Raw genomic sequence first — 17,691 nt, 5'->3', positions numbered from 1 at the left:
AATATCTAAGAAAAAAGTACTCTCTTTGGATAATGCAGAAAACAAAAAAACAAACAAACCAAAAAACTTAACACAAAACATGAAACAAAACAACCACCCCTTTATTACTTAAAAACTTCATTATCTGTCTGCTCATGTCAAAACAAATCACTCTGGCTGCACAAAGCACTTCCATCCCAAGAACCATCCATTCAGATCATATTTGGAACTTGTTTTCTAACATTCTATGTTTCTGTGTCTTTTAGATCTCATGTTTCTGACTTGACAATTGTCTGTTACCTCCATCCTCTGAGAAATTGCATAAATCATATTGGAAAAGAAATCTTTTCCTGTACTTTTCGTATTTTTGGATCACTTTCCTGGGTTTTTCGTTCTAATGATTTTCCAATCATTCTAGATTTGCCTTGGATGCATTTACCTATACCTCTTAACTCTCTACTCTTTTATTCTTAGAAATGAATGTTTTATTTTAACAGATTCCTACGGCTTTGCCCCAGTTTACAGCACTTCTTCCTGACAGCTGGCTGAAGCCTACCTTTCAAACTTACACCCACAAAATCCAATCAAAGGCACCATGACCACTGGAATGTATTTTCAAAGTCTACAGACAAATGTGCCTTATGCTTAGTCATCTGGCCTAGCCAAATGAAACAGTCAGCCCTAAAGGCTTTAAAAGTTTGCATTTCAGGATGAAGACTTCAGAGGCCTGTCTTTCTTCATACTTGTAGAAAATGATCTCTTTGAATACAGAGTTCATTTGAAAGACAATATATTTTTTTTCTCCTCAAGTTATTTACCTTCAGCATTGTGTTGTACTTTTTAACATTAAAAATTTAGTTTAAAATAACTTAAAAATTCAAAAAATGTGTTACACCAAAAAAGTGTTACAGTAGGTACTGAGCTTAAATGAAGTTGTGTCAAAATACATTTTAAGTAGTAAGTTTAATAAGTCAATCGCAAGTCCATCTTCTAATTGCTCAATCCCAAATCTGTGGAATCACTCTGACTCCTCTCTTCCTCTCACACTCATGTTTATTTAATACATCATGAAATCCTTCTGGTTCTCTTTCAAAATTATACCCAGGTTCCAACCACCTCCATCTCCATTCCATCTCTGTCCCCACTATTATCACCCTGATTCAATCTGCCATCATTTCTCAGCAAGATTACTGCAACCCCCGCCATCTGATCTCCCTACTTCTACCCTTACCTTCCTATCGTCTGTTCTCAACCCAGCAGACACTGTGATCCTCTAACGTCTCAGACAGATCTTATCACTCTTCCACTCAAAGCCCTGCAAGGGCTCCTCACTTCACTGAAAGCAGAGCCTAAATCGTTATAAGGGCCTACATTTTCTGGCTCCTTGTGAGCTCTCGAACTTCCTCGCCTATTATCCTCACTTTCATTCACTTCATTTCAGCTACATTGGTCTTCTTGCTGTTCCTCAAACTCCCCAGGCACGAGCCAGCCTCAGGGCCTTTGAACTAGCTGTTGACTCTGCTGAAATGCTCTTCTCCATGACTAACCCACTTTCTTTGCCTCTCAGCGAGGTCTACTCTGTCTAACAACAACTGTAGTGTTCCATCTCCCCAACAATCCAATCTTGTTTATTTTGCCCTACTTTTTCTTTTCTCATAGCTATTTACCACCGTCTAAATACAAATTAAATATATTCTCTTTGTAATTGAAGTATGGTTGGTTTTAAATATATTCTTTATGTTAATTGTTTATTGTTTCTTTCTTTCTACAAGAATACAGGGTCCATAAGACCTGGGAACTTTGTCTGTTTGTTCAGAAAGCAAATTTCTATCTTCGTCATGGTTAGGTAAGAAGATTCTCTGGGATATTCCAGAGGTACAAGAATTTGTATCAGTAAATTGGTTCCAAATTTTTTAAAACTGTGTTATCTCACCTTGATACCACAGTTCTCTGGGTAGAGATTTCTATTTCAAATTATTTACAAAAAACGTGTTTACTTTCATCAGGTACATGATAAGGAGCAACGTACCCACAGACATCTGTCAGGTGTGGGATGGGGGTGGGCAAATCAACACCCAGAGCTGTCCAAGCCCCACAGAGAAAAGAAAGTGTTGCCTGAGCAGGCTTTTCTTGCTTTGTCCTAAATAATCTTAAACCAGATGGCAAAAGCTAAACACTAAGTCTGCTGCCATGGAAACCACTATCACAGCATCCCATTCTAGAGCCCCACCTGTAAGATAAATGTTTGTCTTCCTCTTGTTACACTCTGAACCTGCCAAATTTCACTTTAAGTCCTACTAGAAGGTACAGCTACCATGTATACACACCAGCTTGACAAAAATGTCTATGAGAGACTAGTTCATAGACCACACCACACAGTCAAAATCCAGCAACATACAGAGAAAGGGTTTTACATAATTCGTCATGTTATTCCTCATTCAAGTCCCGCCTTTATTGTATATAAATTCATAGACCTTACCTTAATATTGCAAGCCTGCTCCATTAACCTTCTTGCATTTTCCTCTGCCCTGTATCTCTTTGGAAGCTGAACTCTGAAGAACTTCAAAGCACCTTCAAAATCAGCCTGCAGAAGATCTTCCTTTGAGGTCTACAAAATAATCACCAAGAATCATCATTGTATTTTAGCCTGCTTTCAGAACAAACACATTGAAAAAAGAATTTCTATTTTCCTGAATGCACTTTTATAGGCAAGATCCAGGTGAGTTTCAAAAGTTTTTAGGAAGAGATTTCTAACTTCTTTATTATAAGCTGAATCCTAGAAGCAATTAAAGAATTAATTAACAGGCTAATATATTTAATTTATATTACCTGAAGATTAGAATAGTGGATCCTGGCAAAGTTAACCAAGTTATAGCTTTGAGAAAAGAAAAATGCCAAAAAAGGAAAAAAATGTGAACTCTGGAATAATCTGTGACTTTAGCTTGGTGGGCATTTTAAAGATATTTTTACAAAGCTGGCTGAAGACACAGACAATGCAATCAAAGCACATCAGAGTCACATAATTAACACCTAATGAGAAGATGGCTTTTCAACTAGTGACAGCAGCGCTCCAGTGAAGAAAATAAGAAATTGTTCTAGCACCGTAAAGAATGCGATGAAAAAGTAAATGAAGCAAACCACTTAACTACTGAACTTCTCATAAAAACTATTGTTTGCAAAATTTACTTAAGAAATAACAACCGCTTAGAAATAAATACATGAGTGGACAGAAAAAAGACTGAAAGGAAATAAAACATTTCCCTGGAGAGTGGGATCATGTGTTTTTTTTTTTCCCCTTCCTTTTATTTTGCTGTACTTTCTGCAGTAAAGAGTTTGTAAAAAGAAAGGTAATAAATAGTTTAATAAACAACTATAAGCAATCATTGGAAAACACTGAGATACAAATCAGAGACTGAGGCAGACTGGGTACACTGAAGTAGGCCAAAAAGAAATCAGATGCTTTAAAAGTCAGCACTTAGCTGTCAAAAACTGCATAAATAAAATGAAGGGGGAAAAAAAACATGGCGGCTAGAAATCATAGAACTCCACACTAATTCAAAATATTACTTTATTTAAGTTCGAATGTAAAGCTCATTAACATTAAAAACTGCATTGAAAGAGTATAAGGACGTCACAGGAGTTCTAATGAGTCACTGTATCACCAGCGCCCTGGTCCAAGCCTTTGGCATCTCTCAGCTGGGCCACTGCCTGCCTAACTGGTCTCCCCGTTTCTGCTCTTGCTCTCCGCAATCGACTCTCTTTGTAGCAGCTGGATGATACTTTTTCAGATCATATTGCTTTTCTGTGTAAAGCTCTCCAATTGTTCCTGCTGTGCTCAAAACAAAATCCAAAACCTTTACCCCTGCCCACAAGACCCTTCGTGATCTGGGGTCGCTGCCTTCCCCTCCAACTTCATGCTGAATCACATCTCCCTCCTTGGTCTCAAGCTCCAAGCACACCGCCCTTCTTTCTGGCTCAAGTTCATTCCTAACTGCCCTTGCTCTTCACTCTGCCTGGAATACTCTTCTCCCAGAACTCCATGAAAATAACAACTTTTTGTGACCTAGATTTTAGCATAAATATGTGACTTAGGCCTTTTCCGAGCACTTAAATATTTTCCCCCCAGCCCACCAAGTCATCTTCCGCCAGGTCATTTTCCAGTTTCACATCTGTTTTCCTCCTAAGGAAAGGGGCCCTGGCTGCCTTGCTCTTTGCCGTATCCACAGTGATAACACTAATGCCTAGAATATAGGAGGTACTCAATTAAATTTTACTGAATATATGAATGAATTCTACTTTCATTTCTCTTTTGCTATACATATGTAATTTTCTCTCCTCCTTCTAAACAGAAACAGTAAAATAAAATATTGTATTAATTCACAAAGCAGGCATTTTCACAGAGGACTAGGTTGGCCCAACTTTAGATCCACAAACCAGTGATTAGAAAATAGAGCTAGGTTAACAGTGCCAGAGGGAAAAACAAGCCTCAGTACATCTCAGATTTACTTCCTCCCTCACAGGTACTTAGACAAGTGGTGGAGAGAATGTTCAGCATGACAGAGTGCTATCAACTCACCTTAACTTAGTTGGAAAAGGCAGTTACAGGAAACAACTTCAGCCCCAAAGAGGGCCTCTCCAACTGAAATATCAACTGCTGAATTACTGCGAAAGCATCCACCTACCAGTTACACCGGACATACCACATCCCAAGTATTCCTTTTCCACCTAGAACACTGGTTTAGATGATTATCTCTTTGGTAACTGTTAGGAAAATTCAAGACAGGCTACCTCAAGAGTTTGCAGGAAAACAGGACTAGCAGCTTCCTCATTATTCAAAAGCCCCTAAGAGCACCTCTTCTATTTTCAGTGCAACTAACCTCTAGTCACCTGGAAACAGATGTCCCCAAATGGTGGGGAGCGGTCTCTTGCCTGCAGGCAGCAGCATGGTTACCTTATTTTCTAATAGTGCCCAAAGCCTAATTTCAAGTCCAGCCTCTAAGTTCATACAAAAGCAGAAACATTACGATTAAAGATGAGAAATCACATATCCTCTGCCCTCTGGCTAGGCAGGCGTGGCCACGTACACAGAGATGCTGTTTGGAAGAGGCTCTAGACTCAGGGGAGGTACAGCAAGGAGCTCCCCACCTGGGTGGGGCTGAAGCCCAACTCAGGTCGAGACTCTGGAAACCAGAACTCAGAGCACCCTGTGACTGTCCTTTCCACTGTTGTCAGCGATGCCCAACTCAAGCCCCAGAAGAGAGGAGCTCTGATAATCCTGAGGTAAGTGTGGAAAATGCATTTTATTCAATCCTCTAATCTCAGCCTCTAGAAAGTACCTGGTCAAGCACTTTAAATGTATTCAAGCAAGGCTGCAAAGGATGGAATAAACCCATTCTAATTCTAGCTCTGGCTCATTCACGGTGTCGCATAACTCTCCATTGCTCTCCTGCTTTACAAATGGGAATATCTTCAACCTCAAGTATTTGAGAATGAAGTAAGTTAAGGCACATGAGTGCATTTTGTGAACCCCAAAACAAATATGAGAGATGATAGTTTGGGAAGTTGTCTCTGTGTTGCCCAAATATGCTCAGATACTGGTATGTTAGTAGCTAAAAACAGTATCCTGCTATCACTGACATTTTAAATTCCATAAATCAGGCAGTCTAAGTTGTAAGAATTCATATTCTTCTCATGGACTGAAACAAAGTTAATTTCATTGTGAATGAAAAAAAAAATGACACAAGACAACCCCATCGGGGGAAAAATGCCAGTAAGCAAAAAACACATTAATAAAAGCCTTGCTTGCCAGTGTTCCAGAAGACAACCTGCAGTCCTACTTTGATTCCGATGGGCTTTCTCCTCCAATTTTCTATCTTTAAGAGACCTCCATAATCATTAAGTATCACCTCAAATGCCTTTGGATGCCACAAGAAGATTACAAGTTTAGAGGGCCAACTCTCCATTTTCTGACAACCTGAAAGGTTTTTCCTTCTATAATTGAGGAATAGATAGCTCTCGCTCTACAAAGATCTGGATGTCTAAAGAATTTATCAGAAAATTGTTTGCTTTTTAATAAATACTTTGTTAAATCATAATTTTTATACATATATGTGTGTATGTCTACATAGTGGGGTCATAGATTTTTTGCTGATAACATGTTCAGTGCCGAAAAAGTGGGAACTATATTTTTCAAAGCCTAAAAGGCCTCACCATCCAGAGATAAACATAGTTAACATTTTGTTATTGCTTATATTCCTTTTTTCTTTCTCTATACATACATCTCATATGTATTTGACAAAATTTGAATCATTTTGTACCTATTATTTTGTTAAATATATGTATTTCACAAACGTCAAGCGTTGATATAATAATATTAGTCCAAACTACAAGTAGGGGTGCTTTCTATGAAACTAAAACATGGCTTCAACCACACATACCAATTTTCAGTGAGCTGATTATGGATATATTAACTTAACTGATGGTTACAATTAAGTTTACAATGACATGTTAACCCTCTCCTCCAACAATGAAGAGAAGTTTGACACATGATCTTGTGATAAGACCCAAGCTTTAAGAATACATACCCCTTAGGGTGGGGGGTTATAAACCAGTGGTAGAGTGGTGCATGAGGTCCTGGATTCAATCCCCAGTATCTCCATTAAGAAAAAAAAAAAAAGGTGAAAAAACTATCTATACCTCTAAAAGAAAGAGTAACAAACATTTCAAGAAGCAAACTAAGTACCCAAAAGAGGGTGTGCTGGCTTCTAGACACTGTCCATCTGTACTCACTGCAGAGAACCCCATCAGGCTAGAAGAAGTGATTTAAACTGGAAAGACTGTTCTTCAACTGGGAAATCCTCAGAGTTTTTCTATATTGCTTTCAGAACCATAGTGAAGGAATAGTCAAATAATTAAAATGCAATTACTTTCCCAACATTATTTGTTAAGTAATGTTAGCCAGAAGGTAATATAAACAAGAATTAGGGAACTTGAATAAGCAAAGAGGTGTTTGTACAATAAAGGAAAGAACTCTACCAGCTCTTGAATAAGAACTAATAAATGGTAACTTTTGAAAAGCAGTGGCTCTACTAACACTCATCTTTTGCTCTCCAAACTTTCTGTCCAATCCTTTTACGTGATGACATGAAACATGTTTACCAATTACATCTCCAAAGGTAACATTACCTCTTTCTTCATTTCTATGAACAGAACTATATAAAAAGATTACCTGGATAATTATAAAAACATTTAATCAAGTCTTATATCTATTTCTTTTCAAGTAGGTAGAAATAAATATCTAGAGGCAAAGGTAAGAGGATGTTAATTTAAGAATCCTTCCCATTGCCCCAGTAAAATGAACTAAGCTCATTGCCAGGCCCACAACAGACATCAACGTATACTTGTTCCATGAATTCATAAAGGTCTGCTTCAAGGATATCTACTATTAAAAAGTTAAAATTTTAAAAATGCAAATTATAAAGTAGATTTAAGGCTTATTTTGATATAAAAATTTATCTTCATATTTTGGGGGGCCTCAGATGTATACACGGTAACTTTTATACTTGAGTCTAACTTCTTTTAAGAGTTACAATCTCTTGAGTAATCCTCGCAGCAGTCAGCAAGAGGTAAAAATGGGAGACAAACTTTCTCCTCTGCTTTTTCATCTCCTCTTTAAAATTAATGTTCTTTTTTTGAAAAGAATTTTCTCTGTTTCATTTTCGTTCTTATTTATGAAGAGGCATGCGGGCATGGGAAATGTAGAAGTATAACTTAAGAAGATAAATTTTGTAAGTACATAATTATGAAATTATGTGCTTCCTGCTCTTCCTTTGTCTGTCCATATAACTTTGTGTTTTAAGAAAGTCAACAAATTATAAAAACAAAAGTAGGATGCAATTTGACAGTATAAGAAATTTGATCAAAATTAAACCTTAAAATGGCTATTAAAGGGACAGCTGGAGCATCTGACTATAGACACATGTCAATCCTCCTTGTCCTGAGAATCCCTTGGATTCACCACGCACAGAGCCCAGATCACGAATACTGAAACGACAGCCAACACTGTTAGATGTTGTTAATATATAATGATCTAATGGAATGTTTATATACGAATTTTTGAAATATTTATTTATTATTGTATAATTATTTTATTTTGGTGGGGAGGGGAGGTAATTAAGTTTGTTTATGTTTAAAGGAGGCACTGAGGATTGAACCTAGGACCTCATGCATGCTAAGCATGCGCTCTACCACTTGAGCTATACCCTCCCCCCGATATGATGTTAATATATAATGATCTGACAATTTCCCATGTCATATAATAGCAAAAAGAAAAAACAAATCTAGGGGGAAAAGGGAGAGAATTTGAACAATAACTAAAAGTTTTTCCTCATTCTCCAAATTTCACATACTTACAGAACATGAACTTTGGCTACATGCCATTGCTAATACCATTCTGAGTGTATTTTTCCCACTGAAAAATTCAGTGCCACGGTATCACATTTTAAAGCGATTAAAAAAGAGAAGGCAGGGTGGGTGGGAATGAACAGCTCTAACATGTGAGTGTTAGCTCCAGATGCTTCTATTCCAAACCTCTCATTATTCTTGGATGACAAATCTTTCTTTAAGGGCCTCTGATAAGCAGCAAAATCTAAGTTTGATTATTTTAGGGGATTATTTGAAAAACAAAACAAAAACCCAGGCATGGTTCTCTTTCTCATCTTCACTATATTCACCACAAATGGCTTTTTCTTCCTTTAGTTATGGTGTCTTACAGGATTTCCATTCTGTTGAGAAATGTGTTTGGAGGTCTGGGAACCGTCTGGAAGCACAGGCTTTAGAACAGGAAGACATTACTTAGCTGGTATCTAGGATACCTGTGTCTCTTGCTTTGGTATTTTAATTTCACCAAAGAAACGTGTGTTTGGCAAGTCTGCACACAGAATTTATGCCTGTGGTGACGTCTAAAATGGAGTGCTTGCACTTGATTCATCAATGGTAAACTATTCTTTACTAGGTGTACCTTTGAAGGAAAATAAACAAAAATTCCAAATGTGCTTGATGTTCTCGTAGTTTGATGGTCCTTCTGTGAATCAGGGAATGATAAATAAGGCTCAGAGTCCATATCTAAACACACTGTCTTGGTAAATCTTCATTTATTTTGACCTGTTCATTAAGAAAATGACCTTGTCTTATATGAAAGAAAGAAAGAAAAAAAAAAAAACTACTGGGATCATAAAAGTAAAATTAGGGATCTGTATGTGTTTAACCCACACACATTCATAATCAAAACATGACTAGAACGCTAAATTTCAGTGCTTGCTCTCTTGACTGGTAATGGAAAGACTGCAACATTGTATATGGCAGGATTCCTCTTAGGACCACCCTGTGCAGATTAGCCATCGATCCAACATCATTAGCCAGTCCAATAACACAAGGCTGAACAACTGCACCTCCCCCTGGAACACAGGCTAAACTTTGAGCAATAACTCATTGGATAGCTGATCCCAATTCACAGCCATATTGCTAATTAAAGGGCATGTGATTTCCCAAAATGTAGAGTACCCTAGTTCTATCGGTAATCTTTTAAGTACAATACTGTGTAACAAAGTCAGATTTCCCAATGGCCCCACAGGCAACCTAGCATATACTTTTCATATATAAGGCAAGTGGCATTAGTACCTGTAATGTTAGAGACCAAAACAACCTGAGGGATGGACCACCTCAGATAACTAACTGGGCAACCAAACTGACTGTATGGTTGTAGCACACAGATATCTGATGCTTGTGAACCCACCTCCCTATGAATTTCATTATTGCAACTTGCTTTACACTAGAGGCAGTTTAAAGTCAGCCCTGATGCAGATTTAAGTATGAGAGATTCTTAGTTAACAATTTTATGTTTTTCTTCAAGATACTGAAAATGTAAATGCCAAAGGAAGGCAGCACTGGATCACTGTAAAGTTACCAATGGAAGCCCCTTGAGATACAAAGTTAAGTAGTCTTAAGAATATGGAGATATATTAGACAAAAACTGATTCCTCAAAGAGATGTATAGAATTTGGTGAAATATATTTATCATTTCGTGGTGTTAGAGCTCCTGAAATAAAATGCTTTTTATTTCACTGTTAAAAAAAATTCCTTTCTAGTAGAATCATGAATCTTCAGTTTTCTCCTTTATTAAGAAAAAAGAATGTGATACAGGGCAACAAAATTCAAGTGAGCATTGATGACCTCACCTAGGCATTAAAACCTAAGTATTAAGCTCTTCTTTCTTGACAATTACATTTCTCAAAAATACCAACCCCCTCCCTATAACTGTATGCTGGTCATTGCATCTAACTTCACCTTGCAATGATAAACAGACTTTCCTCGGGGTGAGAAATCCCTTATGCACATGGCTACTTAATATATCTGTTATGATTATACTGGAGAGACTATATTTACATGCAAATACGTATGTGAAGCCTGAATTAATAATTGTAAGGATAAGTATAAACAGAGATGAACCATACTGGAGGGAGATAAGTAAGCAGAAAGAGTTAAATTCAGTCCAGTCAATATTGTACTTCTGAAAAGACTCAAATATGAGAGAGCCAAATGAGGGAACAGTCTAGAATGGTATTAAATTCCATTGTATACCACAGACAAAGATAAATTATTCTTGTCCAGTCACCAAATAACGGTATAGGACTACTGCAGCCCAATTATATTATAGAACAGTTGCCAGGTGTAGTTCTCAAGCCACTAAAGAGAAACCCCCACACCAGTGATTGTGGGTATTTAATTTTAACCCTTGGTAGGAAGTGAGGAAGGGTGATTTTTCTCTTGTTTAGGAAATCAAAACCAAGCAAGCCAGACTTCCCAGACTTGCAGCACAGACCCACCAGCTTTAAGCCGTTTCAGAGATACACAGTTCGAACATTCCAGGAGAGAAATCTGTAATTTCCTAACCAAGGATTTTTAGGGGGTAAAATTGCCTATAAAAAAAAAACCCCAAAAAACAAAAAAACAATCGAATTGGCAATCAAATGGAGAGGTTAGAAAGCAAACCACACATAGTCTAGATAAGTCACCATAATGTCTGTGGTAAAATTTAACCCTTTGGAGACATAAATAACAGAATGCCTCCATCAAGCACTTGGGTATTCTGCTTCATGGCTGAGCCTAGCCAGCCAGAAAAGCTCTTTTTTTTTCCCCCTGCCACAAAGATAATGCCACTAATGTGGTCCCGGGCTCGGAGAGGAAAGCCTTATCTCCGCTAGCCAGTTAAGGAGTGGCGTGGACCAGGCTCGGACAGAGCCCTAGGGCAGTGGCCGCGCAGCACCTCCTTCTCAGTGAAGTGGGGAGAAGGGGAAGAAAACAGGAGACCGCAAGCCTCGTCCAGGGAAACAAGCAATTCTCACAGAGGGTGGCAGATTCTCTACAAATGAAGTTCAATGAAAAACAGTCTCACCGCCAGAAGCCGAGGCACAAACAGACGATGCCCCATCCCCAGAAGTTCCAGCACTCGACACGCATACTCATTCACCAGCTTGGTCCTCTCGTCGTGCATGTCCTGGGACTTTTTGACAGGAGGTGTAAGCTTAGCAGCTGGGGCTGGGCAGGGCACCCCTTCTTCCATGAGCAGTAAGTAGGTATCCAGAATGAGAGAGCTGGATCTCTTAGCCACAATTTTGAGAACTGTGGTAGGAGGGGAGCCAGGCTTCGGTCTCCCCAGGAGCACGCACAAGCCAGTCTGTGGTGGGAATTTGTCTGCTAACGTCTCCACGAGAAAAACATTTTGGCTAAATCAGCCACTGTGCAAGCGCCCCAAAGTAGACTGGAAATGAAATCAAATGCTGATCTAAATTAAAAAAAAAACGGCAAAAGCAATCGAACGCAAGAGAACGGCCAAGAGTGATGCAGGAGAGTTCACATACGTGTGTAAAAATGGACAAGCTGCTTAGAAAGGTCTAGCATGTGTGTGAGAGAGAGCAAGTGTGTGTGCTGTGCGTGTGTGTGGGTGCGCGCGCGTGCGTGTGTGTGAGCAGACAGCAGCAGCAGTGGCCACGAAGCCAGGGCAGTTGTGAAGCTGCAAGGAGAAAAGGATGAGCTCATTGCAATCCCTGATTCGTGACAAGCAGCGCTGCTGCTGCTGCTGCTGCTGCCTCTCGCTGCGAATCAGTAATGAAGGGGTAGGGAAGGAAGGGGAGGGAAGAGAAGGAGGTAGGTGAATGAGCACGCAGAGTGTGTCTCGGGGGAGAATGCTGTAATAGGAAGCCAATGGCGAGTCTGCCGTTGGACAGATGCGCTTCCCCTCCCAGTCCACCTTCAATCAGTGTTAGGCTGACAGTTTATGCTGTTGAATCCTAAACCCACAGACAGATGAACTAGCTTCTCCTAACGTGATGCTCACAGAAAAATCAGACAGCCTGCCGGCTGAAAGGCTGACCTTTATTCACTCCTGCTTTCTAATAACGGTAACAGATACAAGTCTGGTTTAATACTGCCTATTCAAAGTGGGATGCTCCGATCCTCGGGAGATTCCTGAAATCGCTACGGAAGAGAGGCTTAGAGGGGAAATTAGATAGAGGATGGACAGAAGACCAAGGACTGAGAAATGACACACCCTCAAGTTGAAGTGTTTATGCAATAATGACTTTTTGCAATGTCAGAATGTGCAGAAGTACCCCAGCCTTCTGGGAAGGATAGCTGCAATTAAAAGGAAGATTTTTAAAAATCTATTTTTATTTATTTTTTATTTTTATTGGGGTATAGTTGATGCACAATATTATGTAAGTTTCAGGTGTACAACATAGTGAAAAGGAAGATTTTTATAAACACACAATATGACAAAGCATAAAACCCTGCAACATAATGGTAAGAGTATACATTTAAGGAACTATTCAAGTTGGGATTCTCAAAACACAAATAATTTTCCTAAGCCAAAGACCTTGATAAACACTGGTTAATAGTTCAAAACATGGTGTTTTTTTAAAAAAAAAATTTTTTTTATTGAGTTATATTTGTTTTACAATGTTGTGTCAAATTCCAGTTTTGATAACTCTCTGATCAAATTAATCCTTCCCTTGTGATAATATAACTGAGAGTTCTCCACAGTTTAAAATTTTACAGTCCATAATTTAAAGTTTTAATTTCCTTGCTGTGAATAATCAGTGATTCTTCACTTATTTGCCCAAATGGGGGCAAAAGGGCAAGAAGATCACATTTAAGGGGAGTTTCTTAACTTTATCCTAACAATTAACTAATATGTATTCAGAATCTTTGTGCTAGAATTCTGTAGTTGGTCTCGTGAATACCAGACCAGTTTCTCCATGCAAGAGTCATGGAGCTGGGAGAGCCAGAGCAAGTTCCTCTGAGCCTTAGTTTCTTACTTTGACAAATAAGAGTTACAGATTCCTGCAGGTAACAATATGGACACATATTTATCAGCATAACTCTGTGATCCTGCTTACAGAAATAGATTAGTCACAGCATTGGGGATAAAGGAAAATATTGCCTTCCTTAACAGAATATTGTTTGGTTTCTTCTTCCAAATCTCAGGAAAATAAAACACTTTTTTTTGGTTAAAAATTTAAAGTATTATTAACAAATATCTTAAATAAGACATTTATATGTTGCTGTCAAGCCTTCTATTTTTTCCAAAAAACGCTTTCTCAAAAAACTATACAAAGTAAAGACTTTAACGTAAAACAATCAAAGCCATTTGAATATGACATATATGTGTATGTATATATATGTGTGTGTGTGTGTGTGTGTGTATTTCAGATCCCTAAGGGTTTAGAGGAAATGTCTGATGGGCTACCAAGGGTGGGAGTTGGTTCAGCCAGCAGTGGGAAGAGGTTCTGGGCCTCTCATACCCAACCTCACCCCACTAACACCACACACAAGGAACAGTGCCATTTTTGTTTTGTTTACATAGCAGAGTTCTGCATGAGAATTTGTTTGTTTGTTTTTGTGGAAAGTTCTGCATGAGATTTTCTTTGTTTGAAAGGAATTTTCATATTTAAGAACAAGGGGGTATTTTGACTTGCAAAAGAAGGAAGAATTAAGTGACTCCTCAGCTAATAGGATTTTTTTTTATGTTTGATCTTTTAAAGGATAGGGGAGATATTTCCATCCAACTGACTTGGTTTCCAAGAACACTGGCAGAAGTATTCTTTTTTAATTTATATAAACCAGAAACAAAAAATTTATTGCCCAAAAGGATTCTGGTGAAAAGAAATAAAATTTAATCAGAAGACGTTGGAACTATACGGTTTGGCTCTGATGCTCACAAAAGAAGTTAAAACTGTATGTACTAAGCATTAAATGTAAAAACTAAAATATGATATTTTAATGCACAAACCAAGTTACACTTAAAACATTTAGGCACATGTAATGAAATGCTATGTAAAAGGCACTACAGACAATGGTCATGTATTTCAGTTTTCCCCATCTCTCCATCATCCTGCTCCCCAAATATGTATATTCTGTGAGGAGGTAAATGGCACAGGTTCGGTCCTGGGCTCTGAGTGGCCCCTGCTAGGACAGCAGAAGTAGTTTTAGGGGGAGGTGGCAGGGGTCCAGAGCACACCCTCCCCAACAGGTATGAGGAACTGGGGCTACACCAGGGCCCCACAGAAGGCACTGGGGATGAAAGCAGTAGGGAGTCTGAGGAAGAACAGGGGGAAATGGGGGCAGGTCCAGCTGATTATTCCTACCAGCCCCTGAACCGAGATCCTGAACCAGAAGGGGCAGAGCTGGCACCAGTGGAGGGGAGGGAGAAGAAGGAGCTGCCGACATCCAAGACTGGAACTGCGCCCTAGGGCTTCACTCGTTAGAGGGTGAGGATGAAAATGAGGAGGGAGCCACAGCCCTGAGCAACCACAATTATATTCCCATGGATCCACAACATGCAGGGTTGGCAAAAAGGGCGAAGGCTGGTGATATCAAACGGTCAGTGGGAAGATGACAGGAGACCCTCCAAGCTGGCAGGTGTCCCCTGCCCAGCAACGACTGCACTGAGAGCTGCTTCACCTCCCTGTGCCCCAGGGCTGAGCACACCCCAGGCTGTAATGTCCATCCTTATGCTCCCATCCCCCTTCCACGGCAAGGTAAATCAGACTTCTTCTCAGAGGCTTGCTTACTCAGTTCCATACATAGGGGGACATCAGCCCAAGCCCAGCCCACCTTAGCCTGAATCACTTTATGGGGAATAAAAGCGCCCTATATACACAGCCCCTCTCCAAAGAAAAAGAACACAAGCAGCATCCTTGCTTTTTAAATTTCCATTAATTTTTCAACCCTGGTCCTGTTTGCAGGTTGTCCCTTGAGAACACGCTGTTGATCAATATGAGGTAAAATAATCCTTCTAGAATATCACTTGATAAAAATGAAAGAATGTATCCTAAGGATCTGTCAAGTCCTAGAAGAGTGACTCATCTCAGGGAGCATTTCCCCTTATGTCTCCCCAGCTCCCCATGTAATTTATTTATTGCTCAATCTGATCAGTATACTTTTGAGACATAAATATTTGAGTTATAAAGTAGTCCAAAAATGAAACTAATGATAGAAAAGAAGCTCTTCTGAATTAACCAGTTAATAATACATGATTTCTCAAATTTCCTGACACTATCATAAAGGAGATTTTTAAAAAATTCTATAAAGGAAGTTCAACAGCAAATTGACAATAATAGGGGACATTTGAATGCATCAGCCAGTGAGGCAGAGTAAGAGGAAAGTAAAGAGGGCCAGGCCATGGTCTCAAAGCCTACAGAACAGCAGCTCTGGAGAGCTGGAAGCAGGTGGGCGGCGGTGCAGCCCTAATGAGAGCCTTGTGCTCAAGTGCTCTTCCTCAGCCACTCCACTCAGTCATGATTTTGGACATGCGCAGGACATAAACAGATCTCCATCGGAAAATGAAAAGCATACTTGACTTCACTTATAGCACTGCAATTAAGAACACTGAGTGCAAAGAAACATGCAGGGTAGTTACTTCAGGGGTTACAAAGGGGAAAGAGGTAAACACTTTCCAACCTGAAGGAGCTTAAAATCAGGGAGGCATTCAAACACAAAGACAAAGCAGGACGTGGACACTGTAAAAGGAGGAACACACTGTTACCACCTAGTCAAGGCTTTGCTGTCCGCGATGGATACAGACAGAAGTGGGCTTATACTACTGGGACTGGCCTGGAACCAAATGCAAGAGTAATGGGAATTAAACACGTCCCTCAGGGCAAAGCAGAGTGTTGCTTATTACATCATCTTTTAGTCACATTTACTAGCTGAATGGCATGGGTAAGTCACTTATCACTGTCTGGGCCTCAGTAAAACAGCAATATCACCTGCCTAGTCACGTTGTCCTGAAAATTTAATAAATTAATGTATATAAAGGAATATCTCATAGTCCCCACACAGGGTGGATATCAGATAACTAGCAATTTCCTTCGTTCCTTCTAGGAAGTCATGCTTCTCAAGGTGGAAAGGTGTGTCAGAGGCTGCTTCTAACTTTAGGGATTATTCAAGCTGCTTGAAGAAAAGGCTAAAATGAAATGTAGTGAGACTGAGCACACAGGTTACATCACAGGGAAGTAAGCCTCATTATTTTGCAGGTGGAACTCATACACCGAGGAAACAGAGTGCAAAATGAGAAAATACATAGTTAAGTGACATTGCGGTGGGTGGTTCCAGTAAGAAGTCTGTTAGATCTCAGAGGGGAAAAAAAAGATTCCCGCAAAACATTACAGATTTACCCAGGTTTTTTGTTTGTTTGTTTAAAGAATGTTCTGATCTCTTGTGATACTTCAGGCATAACTATCTTAAAGGAGTTTTTCATTTTCTTTTTCTTTTCTGATAGAAAAAAGAACTTTCCCCCACCAAAAGCAATTTAATGACATTCTGAATAGTCACGGTAGCATCGTTCTTACCTTACCACCTATCCTCGTGACCAGATTCAAGAGTAATGCCTTTATTAATGCAAGAACTTCTCTACAGTCTCTTTGAGAGTTGGTCTCTTTGCCTCTTCTCCCTTTTCTTCGTTGACAATTAGCTCAAAGGGATGCCTATTTTTATTACTGGACATTTATATTTGTTTAGAAAGGGCTACCTATGGGAAGCCAGAAATCTGAAACTTCCAGTTACTGAATTGGGTCATGTATTTTATAACAACACAGAATAAGTCTACTTTTTTAATGCGATGTTAGTTAAAATATCTGAACACAACTAATCTCCTTTTCATCAAGCTAACCATCCCTGCCACTGACTGGGCCTCCTATGAGCTGGTTTCTGGACCGTTGTAGAATGCTCACAATCCTACCTCCTGCCCCAAGGAGATGTTTTTGGACAGTATCTCTCAAGAAAGTGGTACCCACATTGATACACTAGATACTCTGGATATGGTAACAGAATCATAAAATAATGCAATGTTGTTAGACCCTAGAAGACGTCCAGGTCTGATACGTTCACCCTACTGATAAAAAGACTGAGGTGGCAGATAAGTGACCTGCTCACAATCATAAAACTTGTTTGAGGCAGAGCCAGGAAGCTAAGATCCCAGAGCCTCACTGCACAGCAGAGAACCTTGCATTTCCTGCTCTGTAACTTGCTATCTTTGAATTAATGCAGCCCATTTTAAAAAAACTATCTCATTAGCAAGACTGTGCTCCCCCATTTTCTTCCACACAGAATTGGTCCAGAGCCTGTGCTTGCCATCTGGCATGAAAGAATCTAGAT

At 39.4% G+C, this 17,691-nt stretch overlaps 1 protein-coding gene across 3 annotated transcripts in view; it reads right to left on the bottom strand.

The window, feature by feature from the left end:
• The window catches only part of RABGAP1L (RAB GTPase activating protein 1 like), a 560,468-nt gene that overhangs the window by 124,521 nt on the left and 418,256 nt on the right, over window positions 1-17,691 (bottom strand). For 2 of the 3 annotated variants that reach the window (XM_074349821.1, XM_074349820.1), the window contains exon 19: window positions 2,459-2,587. In XM_074349821.1, coding sequence (XP_074205922.1) covers window positions 2,459-2,587 — 129 coding nt within the window. Of the gene's footprint in view, window positions 1-2,458; window positions 2,588-11,431; window positions 12,018-17,691 lie in introns of those variants that run through there. The other variant, XM_010954883.3, reaches the window with a different exon arrangement.

Source organism: Camelus bactrianus, chromosome 21 (assembly GCF_048773025.1).
Source record: "Camelus bactrianus isolate YW-2024 breed Bactrian camel chromosome 21, ASM4877302v1, whole genome shotgun sequence".
In the NCBI taxonomy this organism is placed as follows: Eukaryota; Metazoa; Chordata; class Mammalia; order Artiodactyla; family Camelidae; genus Camelus; species Camelus bactrianus.
The sequence above is the reverse complement of the archived record's forward strand: the minus strand, read 5'-3'. Positions and strand labels throughout refer to the sequence as shown.